The 23,434-nt window shown below is 53.0% G+C and overlaps 7 protein-coding genes across 7 annotated transcripts; 5 read left to right on the top strand and 2 right to left on the bottom strand.

Annotated features, from left to right (window-relative positions):
- Positions 1–528: 528 nt before the first annotated feature.
- On the top strand, positions 529–3,078 carry A1O5_00247 (uncharacterized protein; the record flags this gene model as incomplete). Its single annotated transcript, XM_007740867.1, has 1 exon — positions 529–3,078. One exon carries the CDS (start codon positions 529–531, stop codon positions 3,076–3,078), a length of 2,550 nt encoding a protein of 849 aa, XP_007739057.1.
- An 868-nt stretch (positions 3,079–3,946) lies between these two features.
- On the bottom strand, positions 3,947–5,758 carry A1O5_00246 (AAT family amino acid transporter; the record flags this gene model as incomplete). The annotated part of the gene is made up of 2 exons (XM_007740866.1): positions 3,947–5,402; positions 5,553–5,758. 2 exons carry the CDS (start codon positions 5,756–5,758, stop codon positions 3,947–3,949), a joined length of 1,662 nt encoding a protein of 553 aa, XP_007739056.1.
- Positions 5,759–7,686: 1,928 nt separating this feature from the next.
- On the top strand, positions 7,687–9,237 carry A1O5_00245 (uncharacterized protein; the record flags this gene model as incomplete). Its single annotated transcript, XM_007740865.1, has 1 exon — positions 7,687–9,237. One exon carries the CDS (start codon positions 7,687–7,689, stop codon positions 9,235–9,237), a length of 1,551 nt encoding a protein of 516 aa, XP_007739055.1.
- Positions 9,238–9,726: 489 nt separating this feature from the next.
- On the top strand, positions 9,727–11,460 carry A1O5_00244 (uncharacterized protein; the record flags this gene model as incomplete). Its single annotated transcript, XM_007740864.1, has 1 exon — positions 9,727–11,460. One exon carries the CDS (start codon positions 9,727–9,729, stop codon positions 11,458–11,460), a length of 1,734 nt encoding a protein of 577 aa, XP_007739054.1.
- An 860-nt stretch (positions 11,461–12,320) lies between these two features.
- On the top strand, positions 12,321–15,863 carry A1O5_00243 (uncharacterized protein; the record flags this gene model as incomplete). The annotated part of the gene is made up of 5 exons (XM_007740863.1): positions 12,321–12,503; positions 12,563–12,785; positions 12,842–13,023; positions 13,075–15,584; positions 15,656–15,863. 5 exons carry the CDS (start codon positions 12,321–12,323, stop codon positions 15,861–15,863), a joined length of 3,306 nt encoding a protein of 1,101 aa, XP_007739053.1.
- Positions 15,864–17,077: 1,214 nt separating this feature from the next.
- On the bottom strand, positions 17,078–20,680 carry A1O5_00242 (transcriptional activator SPT7; the record flags this gene model as incomplete). The annotated part of the gene is made up of 1 exon (XM_007740862.1): positions 17,078–20,680. The coding sequence occupies one exon, from the start codon at positions 20,678–20,680 to the stop codon at positions 17,078–17,080; it is 3,603 nt and encodes a 1,200-aa protein (XP_007739052.1).
- Positions 20,681–21,428: 748 nt separating this feature from the next.
- A1O5_00241 (uncharacterized protein) lies at positions 21,429–22,175 on the top strand (the record flags this gene model as incomplete). Its single annotated transcript, XM_007740861.1, has 2 exons — positions 21,429–21,453; positions 21,508–22,175. The coding sequence occupies 2 exons, from the start codon at positions 21,429–21,431 to the stop codon at positions 22,173–22,175; spliced, it is 693 nt and encodes a 230-aa protein (XP_007739051.1).
- Between the last annotated feature and the right edge of the window lie 1,259 nt (positions 22,176–23,434).

The following is a 23,434-nucleotide window of genomic DNA, read 5'->3' as shown; positions in this document are numbered from 1 at the left end:
CAGGGTGAAGTGGAGATAGACCAGTTTGGTGGTAGGTTGGCGACAAGTGCGGAGGAAACAGCCTAAAGAGCCTAAAATCGACCACCCGAACCTGCTCCCTTATAGGTGCCTAGCTCCTACTTTGGGGGCAGCGCCTGTCTTAGTAACCTAGGTGCTAGGGTGCCTAGGTCCTTTACGCCCATTAGGCGACGCCCCCTGCGGAAGTGACCATCCGTTATAACACAGGCGGGACTAGCGGAGATCTGGTTAAGCGCCACTGGTGCCACTGCCCCTCCGCACTTTCATCACTCCTTTGTCTTTCTTCCAAGCCGCATTCATCTCATCTCTGGCATTCTGATCCTCCACATTTTTACGTACAGCTCTCCGCCGCCATCATCGTTCCCAGAAGAAATTCGGACATGAACTGATCCTTGGTCGCCCATTATTGTCCTCGACGTCTCTCTAATTCCACAGGATCCTACTCGGCACACCGTCGCGCCGTCTCCCAGAACCTCTCGCCATGACTGTCACCTTTTCCCTGGCGCCGCCATGATTCCACAAACTCCTTCTTTGATCGTCCCTCCAGATAGCTCTGCCCAACAACTGCTGCGGCTAGGGAAACCCTTTGTCGAGTTTCCTCGCTTCAGCATCCTCGCGCTCCAGGAAGAGAAAGACCAGGACGGCAACCCTCTTCCTTTCTCCGAGTGGCTTACCAAACGTCTCCAGCTGGGGCAGCCTTTCGTTATAGCTGAATTTGACAAACTCGACACCTGGCCGGCCTCCGGTCCTCACAATGGACATCAGCCCGGTTTCGGCATCGAGAGGCTGATCGAACTGAGCACCAAGAAGAACATTCCCATCCGAAATTGCAGCACCGGTCGGGATCTGTCTTTCACCCTCAAGAAATTTGCCGACAGTGCCAGGCAGTCCTTTCCCGAGTTCCAGAACCTTTATGCCAGAGACTTGCAATGTCCGCAAGAGTGGCTGGAACAATGTCGCAGGATCTTGCCCACCGAAGTGCAGTGGGGTGGGCGATTGGATCTTTTCCAGTGGCTACCACAGTGTGCGAGGAGTGAAGTCATGATGGCCTACGTCGGCAGCGAAGGGAGCAGTTCAGGCTTCCATCGATGCTTTTCGAGCACGGTCGCATTGAACCTGCTCGTCGAGTCGGATGATCGCCCTGTGGTATGCATTGGTACGGACTTCGACTCGCAGAAGAAATATGACGCCTTCATGTCGGCCCGTGGGGCTTCACCTCATTTAGACTGGCTGAACCTGGGATCAGAGGAGCTCCTGAAAGCTGACTTCCCCCTCTATGCCTACGATCAACGGGTTGGTGATCTCGTTGTCTTCCCTCCTGCCACAGCCCACCAGGTCTGGAATCCGGCCACACTTTCGGCCAAGCTTGTCTGGAACATCCTTCATCCCCTGTCCCTCGAAGTGGGATTTGACTATGTGCAGGCCCCTTTCAACCGCCTCTGTCATCCTGACGTCGCTCGAACCAGCCTCTCATTGGCGTGTGCCATGCTATCGCTGCTCCAAGACAACCAGACAATGAGGAGCTCCCCACTCCCGTTGCCTCCAGATCTACCTCTCCTGTCACGCTTGTTTCGTCAAATGGTCCATGACGAATCCATTGAATCCCACCCTATCACTCCGATCGCTTTAGTGCCTATACAGCAAGGGACAATTGCGACATGCAACTTTTGCAGTACAGCCATCTGGAACCGCCACGTGCGATGCACCCAATGCGCCGATTTCGATCTCTGCCTGCTTTGTTATCTCAATGGTCGTTCCTGCGAGCACTCCCAATCCTATGCATGGGCAGAACTAGTGCCGGCGGAGCAATGCACCAGAGTTCTCAATCGAGCTCGAGAGATTCTAGGGTTCCAGCCAGAGGAACCGCGGACACTAGACAAGCGCAAGACTCTGGGAACCGCGGTCAATGATTTGATGCGTGCCAAAACATCGACAACGAGCAGACTATGCCACCTCTGCCGCATCGACCACCAAGAATGGAAAGGGCGGCGTTGTGACAAGTGCACCGCCTTCTTCTGTTATCGAGGCTTGTTCCGGCACTTTGATGAGTATCCCTCGGAAGTGTTGCGGCACAAGGGACTGTGGACTTGTCCCAAGTGTACCGAGACTTGCAACTGTCGGTGTTGTCATTTCGCAACGGCATACATTAAAAGCGAGAAACCTGCCAGCAAAAGAAGAGTGAAAGCTTCTGATCCTCGTGGCAAGGTGATGGGGTTTGCAGACAATGTATTTGATCAAAAGCGTGGTGGTCGACGAGATTCCAGCCACAACAGCTCTGGCAGTGGACCGTTGCCCGGTGTGGCACAGATTACGGGCAAGAAGCGGGCCATCTCTTCCTCGGCAGATCCTGGCCCTGCAACCCCGCTGAGGAAGATGGAGTTGCCAACACCCGAACCCGATTTTTCAGGGACCAGGCTGGCGCTGTCAAGGGAAGGCTCAGAGTTCTTGATGGATGTGCCTTTTGCAGGCGTCAACGGGACGCTGCCCACACCGTTGCCGAGTATGAAGACATTCCCTGATGGCCCCGACTTCATGGTCAGTCCTACCGATGAGAGACATTCGCGAGTGAGTAGCTCGCCCGGAATTGTGTCCCTGGCCTCGGCGGCAATCGGCTCGAGTCGCATACCATCCAACATCCAGAATAATACCCTTCCACCCATGCTTGGGCATACCCCGTCAGCTACCAACGGCTTGTACCTCCCGCCGCACAACTCCAACGGCAGTTTCAGCACTCCATCATCTAGTGCCGCGACGTCATCTCCTACGAAACTTACCGCGTGTGCAACGGAGTCTAAAGTTCCCACCGCCGCACTGGACGCTTCAATCACCGATCTCGAAACGCAACTGGTCAAACTCAAAAGGTACGAGGAAGAGTTCATTGCTCTGAACCTGGACGACAGCCGAAAGATGCTGGCAAGCCAGGTGGCCGAGTTGGAGAGCCAGATCAAGGCAAAGAAGCGGGAGAAGAGTCTCATTCTTATCGAGAGGTTGAAGAGAGAAGGATTCGGTGGGCTGGCGGCCGTGGTAGGCAAAGAGGTCGGGCTGGGCACCGATGCATAGGCCCCCATCTGCAACGATGTGCATGGCGCCAGCTGTCTCGAAAAGAGGTCTATGTCTGCTTCAACACTCTGGAACTTGACCTCCTTCGACGAAGTCACGGGAATTGTCTGGGATTGGCAGATTCAAAGCTATATTTTGGGCTTGGTGCTCTGAGATGTCGGTGCTGGCTATTCTGGTTTCTTTGCGTTCATTCGAGCGGGATCACGACCTCTTTTATATACCCCAAGGAATGGATAACGTTGATGGTATAACGGACTTGGCAAAATCTATATATACTGTTCTAACCTAAGATGTGTCCTCTCTGTAGAGACCTTCGAGCACTCCGCCGCTTTCTTGCTATGGACCGAGGGATGGATGTTCCGCAAGCAGTACTTATGTAGCGCCCAGTGCCCAGCGCCCAGCCGGCAGTGGTCCGTAGAGAGGGCATAGGACACAGGGACACATAGGGCGACATGCCCTGGCCCAGGGGCCGCCAGGCTGCATATCCTCTCAGTCCCATATCAAAGGCCCAAGGGTGATTTCAATATTGAGAAAGGAGTGCTCGGTACTCAGACAGACCTAGCTTGCGAGGCTCGTGTGGATTTAGTATTCTTCCGTGGAAGATTGTCCCCTCGAACGACCTGGATATAGGTCTTGGTCGTAGTGCGATTGACGATATAGAATTTCACGATTCACTACTTGCGATTCACCGCTCGCAATTTGTACTTCACAGTTTATGATTTAGCTGCAAAAGAGCAGGGAGAATGGTGAATATTTTCTTCATGGAAGACAGGTTTCTCAGCCCCGTCAGTCACGTCGTGACGTTGCATATCTTCCATGCCTTCAACATGGCCCATTTTTGGGCAAACCCCTATTTACGAACGGGACTTTATTCGATGATCATGCAAATCCTTGCGAACCCTTTTCTCTTCTTCAGTGGCCTCTCTGCGTCAATAACTTCTTGCAAGCCCGTCTTCATGTCCACCTCCATGGGGTCCCACGCCCACTTATCACGCCAAAACACGATCCTGTGCCCAACGTACATGACGAGGAATATAGGGATCCCGATGTAGGCGGTCAAGAACGAAGAGGCAGACCATTGGCTGGGGAAGAAAACGGTGAAGCCATTGATAAGGCAGAGGATCGTGAATGCGACCAGGGCGATCCAGGCGCCGTAGGGTTGGATCCAGTTGCGGTATATAGGCTCGATTCCTTGCGCTCGGCAGGCCTTCCGGAAGCGGAAATAGATGATCATACAGCAAACCCAACTGGTCATGCCCCAAGTATTGGTAAGGTTAACAAACCAGTTGAAAACCGTAGAGCCAGAGGAGGCGACGTTGAGGTACGCGAGACCGCAGAATAGGGAGGAACAGCCCACTGCCATGTACGGAACACCCCAGCGGTTGCAGGCTTTGAAAATTCGGGGGGCGGAGCCTTGAACAGCAAGCGAATAGAGCGCTCGGGAGGAGATGTAGAGGAAGGAGTTGCCGGACGACCAGGCCGAAATCAAGATCACGGCGTTAACGATGGATGGAAGAGTGTGGATCCCGGCGTTGGCGACGGCGACGACGAATGGCGAAGACTTAGCACCGGCCCCGCCGTTGGTCAGGCGTGCATCGTTGCTGGGGCAGGTCACGCCCATCGCCAGGACGCTGAGGACATAAAAGATGACCAGACGGTAGAAGTAACGCTTGGAGGCAAGCGGAAGATTGCGTCGTGGTGATTCCATTTCTCCACCCGTCACGACCAGAAGTTCTGGGGCGAAGGTGAAAGGGAACACGGAGAGAACGAGGGTTTCCCAGAAGGAGACAAAGCGACCTGTGTCGCCTCCGACGATGTAAGGATGTGCTGCGCCTGGATCGTGCCAGTACCTGAAACCCAAACGGTCGTGACTAGGGCCGCCGCCCCAAAAGAGGATGAAGCTGAGGATGAGGAGACCAACCATCAAGATGACCTTTGTTCCTGCGAACCAGAATTCCGTCTCGCCGTAGAATCTGACGGGGAGGAAATTCAGGGCGATGATGACAACCAGCATAATCGTCATCCAGACGGCAATGTTGACGCTGTTGGGCCAGTAGTTGATGACCAAACCGGCCGCGGTGATTTCGTACGGGACAAGAATTCCCAGGGCGTACCAATAGAGATAACCCAATGCAAAGCCCATGGAGCGAGAAACATATCGATAGCCATAGTAAGACATGGTCCCTCCGTGGACGGGTAGATAGGCGGCTACTTCGGTGACGGCGGTCACGACGCAATATACCAGGAAAGTCATGATCACGTAGGCCGCCAATATGAATGCAGGACCACCCAGAGCGAGCGTTTGACCGGAACCGACGAAGAGACTATATGGAGAAGGATCTGTCAGCCTCTGTGCTTTCTAAGAATGGTTGGTTTGGCAGTGAAAGAAGGTCACCTCTCATTGAAAAACACCCACTTCTCCGTGGGAAGAAAGGGGGGGTTGAGAGCTAGAAGAGACGAAATTTTCGACATACCCAGTCCCAATAGTTCCGCCCAGGGCAATCATTTGAGCATGTCTGCTCTTGAGCCCACGGTGAGTGATGGCATAGCGCTCATCCAGCAGGTCGGCTGCGATAATGGACTCGGTGACAGACGACTTGCGGCCTTTCTCATCGACTTCGGTTCGGCTCTTGATGGGGTCAATCCCCTTTTCAGCGTCGTACTCGTCAATGTGTGCCATGTCGATGTCAGAGGATCGTTCCCGCCCCTCGACTTTATTTCTCGGTTGGTTGGTGAGGATGTAAGTGGAGGGAGGTGTCCTCCTCAAGATGGCCTTGGAACAAGCCAACAGCCGCTTCTTTTAGGAACAAGCCACAAGGGATGGGAGAGAGGAGACGAAGGCAGACACATGGCTAGGGGGGAACGGGGTCTGGACGACCTCTTTATAAGTCGACAGAATCATCTGAGGTGGTAGTGGCAGCAGTAGCATTATAGTAGCGTGCCAGGGATAAGGCTCAAGCTGACGGTCTGGGGTGGACAAGGTGGTTTAGGATTCGAGAGCAAAGCGTGGGCTGTCAGTGGTTGTTGATAACAGCGGGTGGGAAGGACAGGGAAGTGGTTGAAGGGGAAGTCGAAGGCGAGCTGTAAGCCGGTTCTCTGGCGGCTTGGCGGCAGTTTCCCAAGTTACCATGGCCACCCGCCGTCCTCGCCGCTCCCGCTGCATATCTCTCAAGCCTCTCTCTGCGCAGCCCTCACCATTGGCCAAGCCGTGTCTCATTGCTGGACGGGATATAATATCCTGTCCCGGACGACGATAAGCATGGGTGAAGCATTCTGAGCATTCTTGACTACCCGCCTCCTCCCACAGATCCGATCGAGAAATGCCCAGGGCGATCCTCCGGATAGAGCTCTTGTCCGACCATCCCGACCTACAGTACCTGCGACCTGCGACTCAAAGATACCACCGCATCGCACGGATGTACCGCCGTGTTCGCCATCGAGGCCACCTGCTGAGTGTTGGTCGAGTGCATGGGGGACCTGAGAATCCACCGCTCGAAGCCGTTGCATATTCCAGAAACGCCAAAACCGTTTCCTTCGAAGCGAGATCTGGGTCGAGCACGAGACTGCTGGTGCTGCATGGCAATGGATGATTTTTCTCCTCCCCTGCAGCCTCGACACGCCACGTGCCCCTGACCATGCTGCTGGTAGCACATTTCCGCTGCAAAAGATATGCTGAGATGAATTCGGCAGGCTTATTGAGACCAGTAGGGACTCGTTCACCCTTGGAAAAGAGCCGGCAGATGCGTGTGAGCAGCCTAGGGAAGCTGGTCTGATAGGCGAAGGACCGATCCTGGAATCCCTATCTCAGGCACAGTTCCGGTGGCCACAGAGGAGTTGGCTCGTATCTATGTCGCCCCACGGTTTCCGAACTCAAAATTCCTGCCATTCTCAGTCCAGAAATTGTCCTCATTTGTCGGCATCTTCCCATCAAGCCATGTGCTGAAACAGGCCATCTTGAGATCAACAGCCTTGCAGATCAAGCCACGGTCCACCTACTGGGTACTTGGGGGCGGATATGGACATGTGCGTCACTGTTCTCGACCTTTTGAACATTCGATGCATTCGAGATAACAGATTGTGGCTTGCATCGAGCGCACAAATCCATTTCTCCAGACTCCTTGCTGCTTTGCTTCGTTCGTTTACGCTAGTTCCGCGCCTGTTCATCTGCTAGATGCAAGGTCTCAATGCCGAATACGTGACAGGTATCAGCCATCAAGAAGGACCGAGGTCAGATAGCTGCAATGCAAAAGAAGACAACAAACCTCAAACTCCTGAGATGGCCATTTAGACCAATAAAAGCTGTTGACCTGTCGTCACCCGTTGACAAGAATCCTCCCCCCCCCCCCCGGACATGACCGCTAGCTCAGGACCTTGCTGGCGTCCCTAGACAGCTCAATCTCGACCAAATGTTCGTCTGTTGCTTCTTGGATGAATGTGGGTTTCATTCATTTCTGCTGTATGGTGAGTAACGTTTCTTTTTTTTTTTTTGAAGGCACCAACACAAAATCATAGCGATGTTGACGGAAGGTGAGTGATCAACCGAAGTTGATGGCTACCAGGGCAAAGTATTAAAGCTGGAGTACAGGCCTCACATTACTCGGAATCCCCATGGGGATCTGGGTCTTGTTTTTTATAATATTATACGCTGTCTCCAGTTCATTCTCACACACTGTGAAGCTGAGGAAAGTCCCTGGCCCATGGTTGTATGCAGCAACAAGATTCAGACTGGCACTAGATGCCTGGCGGGCGAAATCCATTCATTCTGTGAACAAGCTCCACAGAAAGTACGGGCCTGCTGTGCGAATTGGACCAAATGAGATCTCATTCAACAGTCTGTCTGCGCTGCGGACGATATATGGGGCTGGAAGTGGCTTCGAGCGGACTTCTTTCTACCAAATGTTTGATGTTTACGGCCGACCAAATCTTTTTACTTTCGCCTCTGGTAAACTCCATCGTGAACGAAAGAAACTGATCAGCCACATTTATGCAAATCAGACCGTGCTCGGAGCCAATGCCTCGCAGCTGGTCAAGAGAAAAGTGGCAGAGTATCTGACGCTTCTCGAACGAGAGCCCGCTCTCGGGAGAGAGATCTTTGCAAGTTTACACTATTTCTCCTTCGATGCCATATCCGAATTTGTGTATGGCCCGGATCATGGAGGAACTTCTGCCTTATCAGGATCTAAGCAGTCCCGAGAACTGATCCAAGACATCCTCAACCCAGCGAGGAGGAGATTGGCATGGTTCGCCGTTTACTTTCCTGCTTACACAAAGTGGATCACGACCCGCACAGGTCTTCTGGAGAGAGTGCTGACCTCTATGGGGCTGATGCCCATGCGCAAGCCTTTCACATATTCCGGAATCCGCCAGCATGCGCTGAAAGCGTTCTACAGCTTCAGAAACGCACCAGGTGCCGTTCAAGCAAAATCTGCCGAGAGCACAGTCATTGGCCGCCTATTTAAGGTGCGAAATGATGCCGATTTGTCTGACATGGACATTGCATCCGAATGTGCCGACCATCTCCTGGCCGGAATTGATACGACTTCAGACTCACTCATGTTCATGATCTGGGCACTTTCGCTACCTCACCACGAGAAATCCCAGGACAAGCTCAGGGAGGAGCTGTCGCACATCTCCGTTGACAACCAGGGCTCTCCAGAGCCTAAGGACTTGACACAACTTCCCTACCTGAACGCGGTAGTGCGAGAGTCTCTGCGACTGTACGCACCTCTGCCTGCGTTTGAACCGCGGTCTTCCCCAGTCGACACACTAATTGACGGCTATGAAATTCCTGCGGGCACAATCGTGGGCATGTCACCGTACTGCCTGCATAGGGACGAGAGTGTTTATCCTGACCCGTTGGCCTTCAGGCCGGAAAGGTGGCTCACAGATTCCGGCACCCTGATCCCTGAGTCGGATCTCAGGAATCGATATTTCTGGGCCTTCTCTAGTGGTGCACGGATGTGTATCGGAATGCATCTAGCCAACGCAGAAATGCTCACGCTACTGGCTGCCTTGTATCGGAAGTACAAGACATCTGCAAAACTTCCCGACACGTCGCCTGGTATCACCAGCAGGTTTGAAATTTTCCATGACGAGACGATGCCCAAGATGGTGGAACATGAGTGTCTGATTGACTTTGCGGAGCTGGGGGCCAGATGATTGATCGATGACCGATGGCAGAGAACCGAAGGCCCATCGATCATTGAAGGCAGAGCAGGCTTTCAAGTGTAAGTAAAGTTCAAGAGCGAATACTGTCCTCGATAGCCACTCGACCTCAAAATAATGAATGCTGAGACGCCTACCAGGCCAAACCCCAATACGCATGCATGAAGCCGTACGGGGGCAAATCCATTAGGCCAGCGCCCGCCAATTCAGTGTGTCCCTGAACCCAGGTCACACAAGCGCGAAAATCTGCTGAGAACGACTTAGGTATCTTCGGCTCATACATGGCAGATTGGGGGGTGTGGCAGACAGGCGTCACAAGATTTTCGCGCCCACATCCTTCTGTGATCAAGGCGTTTGATGACTTAATCTCCAATACGCTCTCGAAGAATATTTTACTCCCTTGCGGAGAACGCCTGTTCGCACATCACTCAAATGTCTTCTCTATCATCTTCGTAATTGTCAAGTACACATCCAACCGCGAACATGTGCGTTACCGAGATCTGGAGCTATCGCGAGTGCGGATGTTTCTACCATCACAAACTCCTGTGCCAATCTCAACGAAGAGAGCAGACGCCGTGCTTTGCACCTAACATACAATATCCCTTAGACAGATGGCTCAAAGAGACAGCAATCGCTGCAGAAGCCTCGTGCAAGCAGTTCAGACCACGAGCAACGTCTATTGAACCCCAGGATTGCCCGGATCACGACATTGTCGAGAAGTCTTTCCTCAATCAAATCTGCGAAGACTGTTTGCTGGCAGAACTCAGTGGCATCTCGTCTGCTCTCGAGAAGGGTGCTAGTGCTCAGGATGTCTCTGCTGCCGTCTGGGGCAATGGAGAAGGACTGATTTGGGATAGTGAGGTAAAGATCGAAATCGAGGACCAAAATTCTGGGTTCTCAGCCAGTCCAACGGCGCCAGAGGCATCGGGGCGCAACCGGGGAATACTAAACGAGGACAGGAGGATCCTGGAAAGCCACGTTGAGATCATAATCGAGGACGAAAGCCACAGTCTCTCCGCTGAGAACGCGGCTTCTCCAAGGATCATTGCACGTCAGCAGAGTGGCCGCTCACAACAGCCCGTGATAGAACCCTCTCCACCAAACAGCCGCCGTGTTGGCTCTTGTAAATCAAGTTCGAGCGCTCCCAGCAGCAAGAGATATGGGCGCGCTTTTCACAACATCAATGTTATCGGGTTTGATCCGGAAAATGATATTGGCGCTGGCCTTGAGCGATCTCATCGCAACCTCCAACCAATATTTTGTGGAATGTCTCTGATGCGTTCGAATCTACGCAACGCCCAGGGATGCGAGCCTGATGCAGATATCCATCCAGTGACACCCAGAGCAAGAATCGGGATTAAGAGCCTGCCCAAGTTCCAAAGTCTCAGGAGTCTCTCGACGTCTTTCCGCATGGCGCCGAGATCGTTGATCGTCGCTTCGAGCCACGGCACGGATTTGCCGTCCCCGTCGAGCTCTGTAGGATCTAGCCCAAAGAATCCATTTCGCAATATTTGCAGTCGCGAAGGTTTACCTCTGGGAGGAGAAACGAGTACATCCCTGTTGGGGGGATCGGAACAACGTTCTGACAACGTCCACCACGAGAGCACTCCGATCCCTGAGGTGCAAGATACACCGGCCATCCTGCCTCGGAAGTCGAGTCTGAAGGATTTCGCCCTGTTTCTCATGGAAGACTTCACATGGACAAAAAGGATGGTGCAGCCATGGCCAGGCAGCCAGCCAAGGAGCCTTCCTCCCAGCCCGACTACATCTTGGTTGCGCAATCACACTGCGTCCAGTGTAGAGACGAATTCAACCACTGGGGAATTCGTTTCGCGTTCTAATACTGTCTTTGAGACTGCATCTCGGGCCAGCAGCCTGAAGACCGATAGAACGGAAGGGTTGAAGCCAGATGAAGGCCTCATGATCCCGAGCCTCCCAAAGTCGTCGACCATGAACACCATGCGAGCAATTATTAGTGGATACATCGATCGAGATTTTGGGCACGATGACACAGACAAAGCAGTGGTTCGACCGCCAATGTCAGGCAAGGGGGAGACTGGACGGCAGGGTCGATGGGCAGATGGTACCGATCTAGGCCGGACCGATATGCCTGAACAGCCTATACAAGAGGAGTCATCTGACCAGGAGCGTTCTGAAGGAAACACTGAGGACTGGGTCCATCCAGTACTGTCAACCTCGTCAAGGTCGACAGATTGAGCCGTCCCTACATCTCAATCAGTCCCCAAAGGATTATCCCAGAGTCACATGAAACCCGACGTTAGAGGTTGGGTGAGCACGAGCAATCGAGAAGGTTCAAATCAGGGTGTGTTTGGCTAGGGAGGTTTTCTTGGGTCAAGGCTCAGAAAAGGCGAGAGTCAATGTACAGTAGCAAGGTTTCAGGAATAGATATCTGATTGAACGCGGATGTGACTATTTTCGAGTCCGACCTTGTCATCAAAGCTGATGGATGTGTTGAGCAAGCAATATTGAAGATTGCTCTGCATCTCCCGGGCAAGATATTGACTGTAGCCTGTAGGTGTAGACAATGACACGAGTCACAGACGGTGCTGGCAATTGCCGGCAGTCATCCTCGGCCACGCAGACAGACACAGACGATAAGAGATGAAACAGGCGGGCGCAAGGGGCAGCCATACGTGGTCAAATAAAATGCGGTGGCACCAGCGGCCACAAACCCAAAAGAGGCCATCACGTGAGGACATCCCACTGTGTACAGGAAACATTTGGAGTCGGTCGGTGGAGAGCGAGAACCGCAGGCCAAAATTATTATTGTTGTTCCTGCTCATCAACCACCCAACCTGCTCTGAATAATATTCCTTCGGTCGACATCCATAAGCGATCGACTGCTGTCTGACTGCCGCTGTGCCTTTGCTTCCCTATTACTGTTTCGCACGAGCGACCCTCGACCATCTGCCGGCTCGCAATTTCAATCGGAAGTCGATCCACAGAAGATCACCCAACACGCGCTGGCGAGCATTCCAGTCCTTAGTCAACACACAGATTGTTGTCTCTTGCGGCCAACGTACTCCTGTTGCATGTGCTAGACCACACCTTCCAACATGTCTGTTCTCCCTGCCGAGGTGCAGGGAGCCTTGACCCAGCTTCTGCAAGCCCTCTCTTCCCCGGACAACACTCTCCGCAGTCAAGCCGAAGAGCAACTCAACAATGACTGGACTCCCAATCGCCCCGAGGTGCTGTTGATGGGCTTGGCCGAACAGTTACAAGCTGCGCCAGACTCATCGGTATGTCGAGACTTGAGAAGGCTCCGATCAGGTGGAGGGGTGGCTAAAGATCTCACCAGACACGATCGTTCGCCGCAGTCTTGTTCCGCAAACAAGCCTCCAAACAACGCAAGATCCCTCCTAGCACTGACTCCAAGGAACTCTTTTGGTCTCTCAGCCCGGAAGCCAAAACCGCCATTCGATCAAAGTTGCTGGAAGGTCTCGCAAGAGAGCAGGTCAACCAAGTCAGGAATAAAATCGGAGACGCAATTGCTGAGATCGCACGGCAATATGTGGATGCCGGTAAGGATCGAGTGACTCTTCCTCCCCGACTCTAATCTGGCTGACATTCTTTGGAGGGACGAACGAGACCTGGGTGGACCTGCTTCATGCGCTCTTTCAAGCGAGCCAGTCGACCGACGCGGGCATGCGCGAATGCTCGTTCAGGATATTCTCCACCACCCCCGGCATTATTGAGAGAGAACACGAAGGTGCGGTTCAGGAGGTGTTCCTCAAGGGGTTCAAGGACAGCAGTGTCGAGGTAAGAATGCGTTACGGTCGAAAGTGGACAACGCATGCTGACCGGGTCCAGGTCCGACTCTCAGCAATCGAAGCATTTGCCTCGTTCTTTCATTCGGTCAGCAAAAAGACACAGCCGAAGTACTATCCTTTAATACCCGAAATCCTCAACATTCTGCCGCCTCTCAAAGAAGCTGGAGATACCGATAATCTATCAAAGGCATTTGTCTCGCTGATTGAACTCGCCGAAATATGCCCGAAAATGTTCAAAGGCCTCTTCAACAATCTTGTCAAGTTCAGCATTTCAGTCATCCAAGAGAAAGAGCTGGGGGATCAGACTCGACAAAACGCTTTGGAGCTTATGGCTACCTTCGCCGAATGGGCGCCTGCCATGTGCAAGAAAGACGAATCCTTTGTGAATGATATGGTAACGCAATGTCTTAGCTTGATGACTGACATTGGAATTGATGATGATGACGCCTCAGAGTGGAACGCGACCGAGGATCTTGACAATGAAGAAAACGACATGAACCATGTCGCGGGCGAGCAGTGCATGGACCGCTTGGCCAACAAGCTGGGAGGACAAGTGATGCTACCTGCAACGTTCACGTGGCTACCGAGAATGATGCATTCTGCATCCTGGAGAGATCGGCACGCGGCTCTGATGGCTATCTCTGCAATTTCCGAGGGATGTCGAGACCTCATGATCGGCGAACTAGACAAGGTCCTCGAACTGGTGGTGCCATCCTTGAGAGATCCTCATCCACGGGTCAGATTTGCCGGGTGCAATGCTCTTGGCCAGATGAGCACCGACTTTGCCGGGCCCATGCAAGAGAAGTACCATCAAGTGGTGCTGACAAACATCATCCCCGTCCTGGAAGCGCCCGAGCCACGAGTACAAGCGCATGCCGCCGCAGCACTAGTCAACTTCTGCGAAGAGGCAGAGAAGTCAATCCTGGAACCGTACTTGGATCAATTACTTGGCCACCTCCTGCAACTCCTGCAGTCTCCCAAACGGTACGTGCAGGAACAAGCACTATCAACGATTGCCACTATCGCCGACTCTGCCGAGGGCGCCTTCATTCGCTACTATGACACCTTGATGCCTCTTCTCTTCAACGTTCTGCGGGCCGAACAATCAAAAGAGTATCGATTACTGCGTGCTAAGGCCATGGAGTGCGCGACGCTCATTGCCTTGGCTGTGGGCAAGGAAAAAATGGGCCAAGACGGCATTACGCTCGTTCAGATCCTTGGTAACATCCAGCAAAACATCACAGATGACGATGACCCACAATCACAATATCTGCTGCATTGCTGGGGACGAATGTGTAGAGTTTTAGGCTCTGATTTCGTCCCTTATCTCCCTGGAGTCATGCCCCCCTTATTGGAGCTCGCGGCAGCCAAAGCAGACATCCAGCTGATAGACAACGAAGACGACGTGCTGGAAGAGGAGGGCTGGGAGTTGGTCCCTTTGAAGGGAAAAGTCATCGGGATCAAGACATCAACGCTTGAGGATAAACACACGGCGATTGAACTTATCACCATCTACGCTCAAATTTTGGAAGCAGACTTCGAGCCTTACGTGGCCGACATCACAGAACGAATCGCTCTGCCTGGATTGTCGTTCTTCTTCCACGATCCCGTACGGGTAGCTTCCGCCAAACTAATCCCTCAATTACTCAACTCGATCAAGAAGCGATACGGCGAGCAATCGCCGCAATTGAACGAAATCTGGACGAAATGTTCTGAAAAGGAGATCGAAATCCTCAGTGCTGAGCCTTCAATTGACACACTAGCGGAAATGTTCCAGTGCTTCTACGAGAGTGTCGAAGTGGTAGGCAAGGGCTGCCTGACCCAACAGCACATGGAGCTCTTCGTGCAATCGGTCAAGTCGACGCTGGAAGAGTTCCAGAAACGTGTTCAAGAGCGCGCCGAAGAGAAGGCCGAATCTGCCGCTGCCAACCAAGGCCCGGATGCCGACGAGGAGGATTCCTTGTCTGTACAATACGCCATTGAAGACGACCAGACTCTCCTATCAGACATGAACAAAGCATTCCACACCATATTCAAGAACATGGGGGTTGCATTCCTCCCAACGTGGCAGCAACTCATGCCCTTTTATGACGCGTTTGTCACCAGCGCGGACCCTATGCAGCGACAGTGGGCGATCTGCATCTTTGACGACGTCTTGGAATTCTGCGGGCCACAGTCCTGGCAGTATTCCGACCACATAATCCAACCGCTCATCAACGGTATGAGGGACGAAAATGCGAATAATCGGCAAGCAGCCGCATATGGCGTGGGTATTGCAGGACAAAAGGGCGGAGAACAATGGAGTGACTTCGTGGCTGCGAGCATTGACACTCTTTTGCAAATCACGCGTGTTCCGAACGCGCGAAGTGATGACGATGTCTTTGCCACGGAGAATGCTTGTGCTGCAATCGCGAAGATTTTGCATTTCAACGCTGGCAAGGTGGTCAATCCACAGTCGGTGGTGGAACAGTGGCTCGACACGCTGCCCGTGGTTAATGACGAAGAAGCGGCACCGTATGCGTACAGCTTTGTTGCGCAATTGATTGATCAGTAAGTCGAATATCCCTGCCATGGCCTCGACCGAATTTCCCCTCTTCGTATCACTAACGGTCACTTTGCAGGCAAAACCCAGCAGTGTTTGCGAAGGCGGCACAGGTCTTCCACCACATTGCGCTGGCTCTGGAAGCGGAAATGATCCAAGGTGCCACGGCGAAGAAGATCGTTGAGAGTGCCAAGGTGCTGGTTGGCAAGACGGGTATCAATGCTGAGCAGGTTCTGCAGGGCCTGAGCGAAGATGGACAGAGGACCGTGAGGAGTTATTTTGCCTAATGCCACAGCCTGGCCTGGGAGAGAGGGGAGAAGGGTTTGGACAGAGCGCTGCAGAGAGGCAAGGAGGAGATCCCGAGGCAAGATAGGTGAGAAAAGAGGAGGAGGCGGACGGGAACAGAAAAGACAGGACGAAGAATGAAACGTAATCTCTCTTCTTTCTGGCTTAGGATGTTATCAGAAGTGGATGATCAGATCGAATTGGTTGGGGTCCTCTTGTCCTTTTTTTCCCCTTTGTTCCTCTTCATGATGATACTACTCCAGAAGAGCTAGAAGAGCCTCTCCAACACGAACAAGCTTGGCCAGGTCAAGCCACCCCGTGGATATTTGAATCAAGCTCGATACAACCAATAGACCAACAGTTCAGTTCAAGTCAAGTTCGATCAAGCTAAGCTAAATCTGGATCAGCGACGCGAAATATTATTAATGGGGTTGCATTGCGAGGCTGGATCATTGATAGTATAGCCATATAACTGATCTCTGTACTATGTATCACCAGCGCTATCAGAGATTCAGGATTGTATCCAGACTCCATCCCATCCCATTCCCTCCTCTCCCACTCTCCCACTCTCCCACTCTCTCACTCGTGCGCTCGCGCGCTGGCGGTCGAGAAACATTGCAGAAGACATTAACGGCCTGTGTTGTACGTACAAAAAGGGGGTGGACGAAAAGTGCCAAGCTTGACGTTGTTATAGGGGAGGGAGGGATAGAGCCCGAGGAAGTCAGAAAATCAAAAATATAGATGGATGGGATGGAGGGATGGATGGAAAAGATGGATAGGTTAAAAATAGGTATGGTTGGTATGGTTGGTATGGTTGGTATGTACAAGAAACTCCATTCACCTCTTTTGAACTTTCTTTCTTCGGTCCGCACTGTCATCGTCCGTCGGGGAAAACTCCTTTCTTTTCCTCGGCTTCGATTTTCGTCCCCCATGCCTACTAGTACTAAACAGACGATCGAAATGCCCTCTCCAAGTCCAAGTCATGGTCACGGAAAAAACCACACACCTCTCTCCTCTCGTCCCGTTTCCCGCCCAAGCCTGCCCGGGTATAGTAAAAAGGCGTCAACATAACGATCAAACCAGGAGGATGCGTAATCGGCCCCTCGCCTCCCACCAGTCATTCTATACCCAAATATCACGCAATGCGCCATGCTACCGTGCACGGCAACCAACATCTTGGGTTCATGACCAATTCAAACCCGCCCGGTCATGCAAATCATAAGCTTTCAGGGCTCATCATGCTCGCGTCGCCATCTCCAATAACCCCGTTGACCTTTTCAATGCCATTCACTTGGGGCAGCTCTCCATTGACGCCGTCCACCATATCCAAAGTCTCCACGGCTGGCGGTGGTCCGTTGTGGTCTTGGTTCTTATCCTTCTCCGAAACCTTATGAACTTCGGTCGTCGAAGTCTTTGCTTTCAGTACAGTTTTCTGTTTCTTCTCGGGGCTTCCATCTCCACCAGGACCCGGCGTTGATGGAGATGCATTGCCCACGCCATTGACCATCGGACTCTCGTCAGCCACGCCGTTGACGACCACCGACTTCCTCTTCCCTTTGTCCCCTGGCGTGGTGCTTCCGGCTGCGGCCGCGGCAGCCTTCGCGGCGTTTGCGGCACTCTTGTTAGCCGCGGTCTTCTTCTGGGGGCTGGCGTTACTCTTTAGCGTGCCCTCCCCAATCTTCCCTGAAGCAGGAATTCTCGCTCTTCCATGGCCAGGCCTCTGCTTCGGTGGCAATTCCAGATCCTCGATGAGCGGACGTTCACCATTATCACGCAGGCGTTTCTTGAACCAATCTCTGATGAGACCAATTTGGTCCTCGACATTTTCGACGGTGATCTTGGGCCATCGGGATGGTTCACTGAACATCTTCTCTGCCAAATCTGCCGAGACATCCTGTTGATTGCTGAGGCCAAGACGGTTCTGAAGAATGTGGAATGGTACTGTCAGACTGGCCATTCCGAACTCCTTATCAAGACCAAGCTCGCGGAAGCCGAAGAAGTCTTCATCGAGGTCGCCTGCGAAGTCTCCGCCCACGTACTGCTCTCCGCCGTCTGCAAAAGATCCTTGTCCATGGGCCGTTTCGTCTGTCAAAGCTGGTCTAAGAAGATCGGCGAGATGTCCCTTCATCCGCTCGTGCATCATAGTGAGCTTACTGGCCGTACGATCGATATCTTCTCGCGCGTACACGTCGAGGTCATTGAGCGACATGCCACCGGTGTGCAGAGTGTGCAGGATCGCCTCTTCCGTCGTATGCGGAGACTTGTACACCGTTTCGGTTTTCTCACCCTGAGCAACGGGGACCGTGGTCAGCACGGGAATCTTGTAGTCTTCTCGGTAGTTCACCAGTGTCGTGCACAATCGCTGAAAGAAATCTGCTGCCAGATCCGTCATCGCATCTATCGCCGAAGGTTGAAACTCCTCAAACCCTGCGTGAAAGAAAATCTCCCCTATCGACCTTTGAAAGGCCGCCTTGCAGACCCACGGAGCCATGACAGGACCATCGTCTGACATGACGTGGTTGGGGATGTCTGCTTCAACGAATGGTTCTGGTTGGTATTTCTGAAACTGGTTTTGGTAGGTCTGCGACTGTAGTTGCATCTGCTTGACAACGCTGATTTTCGAGACCACCTTCCGTGTGTCTTGCATTTGGCGCATGTTGGCCTCGATCGCTTTTGCTAGCTTGCCGCGTGGAGCGACAAACTGACCTGGAGGGTAGAGTCGGAGAAACTCCTCAGCATGTTCAATGACATGTCCTTCAGAGTCTTGTTCCCATCTCAGTCGGGGGTTGATGTCCGGTATGGCAGCGAGCGAATCGTAATAATCAGGAAGCATGGTCTCCTCCTCGACCTCCATTCCTTCAGCGAGGGTTTGACCATGGATTTCAACCCTATTCTCCCTTTCATATGTCTCCGTCCCAAGCTCTGCAACGTCTTTGCCCGCAGTTTCTTGTTGGATGCGCAGCCATCTACGCATACCGGCCTTGCTCCGCAGTAATGCTGTTTCCTCAGCGTTCAATTTGTCTCCACGGAAGAGCTTGTGCCGCGCAGCAGCGAGCATTGCCCGATCCTTTTTGGTCTTCTGTTTCCAGAGCTTATATTCCTCATCTTCATATTCAGGTATCGGTGCCTGTGAAGGCAGTGCGGGGAGATCTAAATCCATTGCTTCACTTCCGCCTCCCACAACGCTGCCCGCGCCAGGAGCGCCAACCGGTGTCAAAACTCCTGGGGGTGGCGTCGAGTGACCTTGACTTCCGTCCACCTCAGACTCTGCTCGGATGCCATTTTGGACGGAATTCAATGATTGCAACACAGGCTTGGTCTCTGGAATAGGAGTCGTTTCGGGCGGAGCCTTTCGGGCTGCTGCTCCGCCTTTCTTTGCACTTTTCTTGGGAGCCTTGCGGCCTCGTGAGGACATTATTGGTTCGTCGTCACTTTCTTCAGCACCATCGTCGAGTTCACCTTGTTGCCGTCTCTCTTCAGCCTCGACTTCGGCACGGTCTCTGATGACGATATCCGGAATCAGAGGCACAAGTTTGTCCGTCTCCTTCTGCATGAACAGAGCGTGCTTTCGAAAGAGATGGTCAGGACTGGTGTTGAACTTGAGGCAGTTCTTCCAGATCTGGTTGAGATCATCCACAAATTCCTTCTTGGACTTGTAAGCGAATTGCTTGAGTTTCTTGGTCATGGTACCGAGATCCATGGGATGCTTGATGACGACATAATAATCAGGTGCGTCCTTCTTTTTGACGGGGTTGAGGAACGGAGTCGAGTGCTCTGTGTGAGCTTTCAACTCGGTCAAGACTTTCTCCGCCGCCTCGTAGAGTTCCTCCTGACCGACCTTGTCCTCGCTCGCCCATTTGCTTCGGTTCTTGCGCACCTCGCTCATCAAAGCGCGAAGCTCCGATTCGGTTGCATGAACTAGATTACGATGTTCATCCAAACGGGCAATGAGATTCTTAAGCGTCAGACTGGATGCACCGAGGTTGGCCTTGCTAAGACTGCCTTGTTGCATGGCAGCATTCTGTCGGTTAGCATGACCTTCTGCTTCAGCTTCGGCCCGGCGCTCTGCCTCGTCAAGACGTTGTTGATCCAGCATGGCGTCTCGGTCATTTTCCAGTGTGAAAAACATTGTTCGCGACAGGGTTTTGACAGTCTCGATTTCCTTGCGCTTAGCCTCTTCCAGCTTCTTGCGAGCGTCCTCTGCAGCCTCCTTCTGTTTGGCGTGGCCCGCCTTGAGAGCGGTCTTCACCGAATCGGAGGGTATACTCGGGGGCGGGGCGGGCCTCGGGGTCGGCGACGAGGTGGCATCGGCGACGATGTGAACCTTATTTGGGTTCTCCTTGACGGAGGATGCGTTTGCCGCATCGGCGTCGGGTTGCTCGTCGTCATCGTCGTCGTCATAATCGTCGTAGTCGTCGTCTTCCAACTTGCGCTTTTTTGATATAGGAGCAGGGGGCGGAGCGGACGGGGCAGCAGCGTCGGGGGCGGGTTGATGGAGGGGAGCAGCGGCGAGAACGCGCCTTTGAGGAATTACAACTTGTCCGACATCATTGAACAATGTTGCAAGTCTGCTCTCGGCGTCTTGGAAGAGTGCGCGGAACCGGACAATCTGGGGATCTTCCTCGATGCTGGGCTCTGGTTCCGCAGCTTGGCCGGACTGGGAACCGCTCCCCAGACTGCGCAATCTGAAAGAACTGGGCGTGTGAGGGCGGGAGGGGGCGCGGAGCAGGCCATTTAAAGTATCTCTGTGTAAAGAATGTAGAAGAGGTTCATCGTCTGGTGGTTTCTGACTGTTTGGGGGCGGCCATGATAGGGACATGACCGTGCCAACCCCGACTGCGGCGAGGCGAGGGGCGTAACTCCTCCAGTTTGAAAGGGAAGCCTCAGCGCCGACGAGGGAATCGTGGGAAGATGCCAAAAATCGAACAGACGGGATATGGCCGGGTGTAGGTGTTCGCGAACATCGAATGAGAAGGATATCTGCCGAATGCGTGGTGCTGGTGATAAAAAACTTGGTCGACTGTTGATGCGATTACGCAGAGGCGAGGCTTGAGGTTGAAAGAAACGTTACAAACTGTGGTTGGGATTGAGTGAGGCAGCAGAGGCCTAGTGAGTTAGGTACCTAGTGAGGAGTAGGGGAGTGAGCCCTTAGTGATTGCCGCCTGCCGAGCCTAGTGACCACCAGGCCTTACCCGCCTAGCCGCCAACCGCCTAAGCTCCCCAGTGATGCTGCTTCTCCAACTCCCAGGCGGCATCACCGCCTGCTGCTGTATTCCTACCTGGTATATTGCCGGCCACCTTTAGGCACTCACTCAATTCACTCCATACTGCTCTCGTCTCCAACTGGAGCGCGCAACCTTCATTGCCTCTACCACTCTCTGTACTTGTCTCTCGCAGTCTGCCATGCCTGAGTCTGCTTAAAGCTGGCATTCTGCCAGTCGAGTCCGACAACCCGCAGTGGCCCGTCATCGCAGCCCTCGAGACAACCCATACGACTACCTGGGCTCGCTTGGTCTTCTCTCCGTCTTCTGAGTAGCAAACTGCGACATCAACACCGTACCAACACAATGCGAATCCGCTTCCCTTTTGCAAGTACGGCGACCCCGACCTCCCCTTGCCTTTGCTTGATACTGACGAGTTCTCTAGTATCCTTTGTCATCCTCCTGATCTTCTCCTCCAGTCTAGGCCTGCTCCCACACTCCTCCCTCCCGTCGACACCGGCGGCAGCGCAACCCTACATTCCTTCGCAATCCGACAAAGCGCTACACTTCATATGCTTCTTCCTCCTCACTGCGACATTTTACTTCATCCTTGACACTTCTCGGCGACGGGTAATTCACCTGACCTTGATCGTATGCACATTGCTCTTAGGAGTGGGAAGCGAAATCGCACAGGGACTCTTACCTAACGACCGCGAGTTTGACCCTTGGGACGTCCTTGCAAATGTCGTGGGAAGCCTGGCAGCATTGGGGTTGGCGAGCGCATATCATCGCCGGGCCGCCGAGCGGAGGAGACGAGCAAAGTACTCGGCCCTGACGGGTGACGGATTAGAGGGTGAAGACCTCGAGCTCGGCGAGGGCGCAAATGGTATTCTACGCTCATCCGATTCTGATGGTGAGGACGGTCAGGAGACAGGTGTCGCACCGGCACGAAGCGTGGAGGAAGAGCTAGACAACTGGGACGAAAACGCTCCGGACGACGCCTGGGACGAAGACGACGATACAACTGCCACTAGTGGACCAAATACGAAAGTGACGCCGTCGACGAGCTCGGTTGGAAGTGAGGAACCGCCCAAGAAAGTCGCGGTAGACTGACGATGAAAGACTCAGGACGGGGTTAGGTATTTGGTCACGGCGGAATGAGATGTTTGGGGCCGCATGAACATGCTGCGAATTGAATCGATCCGGATTGAGACATCCACGGAATGTACGACTATTCCCCTCCCATGCTTTGCCTTGAGGGATAGCAATGAGTTAGGCCAGGTCAGATATAATAATGATGAGAATCGAACCAAAAGCGCCCAACGATTTCACAGTGTATGTATTGCATCGTTTCTCACCGATTTGTATTAGGGGCGGAACAAATCATTTCCTGGCGTCAGGCGTGCTGCTTTGCTTCGGTTCTATCTCCTTCGTTGCCTCTGCCAACACTGTCTTGCGAGATATGGCTTTCAAGGGCCCTGCAATAGCCCTCTTTGCTGTATTCATTTCTGGTCATAATCGTAATACTCCCTTCCGGGCGCCTTCTCGTTCTCGTTCTCGTTCCGCCTCAGGTGTTCAGGTCTCTGTTGACACCGATGATCCTCCTCCCCGGGATTTCACAACCATCCCCCCCCTTCCCCATGCCAATTGTTCATTTAGTGCTTGGATCTCACGTGATTTGGCCTAGCGGAAACAGCTAAACCTCCCACAGCTGAAGCGGAAGGGATTTCTCCTGACCCCGTGACGGTCAACAGTAACACCTCCGCCGGCGTGGCGACCGCCCCAATTTCTGGTTTCTCGTTAGCAACGCTGGATGAAGTTGATTTCACTTGATGCTGGTTTGAAGGGTCCGACTTACTTGGTGTAGAGGAAGGGCATGTTGATTGATCTTTTGCGAGCAGGCTTTGACGGTGGGAGAAGAGTGAGGTTATTGAAGCGGCGAGGTCTGCTGTTTCGTGGACTTGCGTCCTTGCAGATGGCCGGCGGTACGAGCTAGTCACGAAGAGCAAGTAGTAATGTCAACACGAGACAGATGCACAGAGAGTGTCAAGTCAAGGATAGAAGAAGCTGGTCTGATAGTGAAAGAGTAGAGGTTGGAAACTTCAACTGTTGCAGAATGGAGGAGATTGAGGCCACTATAAGGGTTGAGAGAGCTCTTGGGATGACGCTCTTCAACAGCCAAGCGACTGGCAAAGGTTTGGTTTGCCAAGGACATCAAGGGTTCTTGTACGGAGGAAAATCAGGCTTTTGGCCTCGAGATCTCGGCGTGGATTGAAATGAAGTTGAACAAGAATCTGCCAGTCACCAAGCCACCAAAACCTGAAGATGCAATGACGTAAAGCGGCATCCAATGTCTCAGCCTCGCAGTCCCT

The sequence above is a fragment of the Cladophialophora psammophila genome (genome assembly GCF_000585535.1).
Source record: "Cladophialophora psammophila CBS 110553 chromosome Unknown aczJe-supercont1.1, whole genome shotgun sequence".
Taxonomy (NCBI): Eukaryota; Fungi; Ascomycota; class Eurotiomycetes; order Chaetothyriales; family Herpotrichiellaceae; genus Cladophialophora; species Cladophialophora psammophila.
This window is presented reverse-complemented; position numbering and strand designations above follow the sequence as displayed.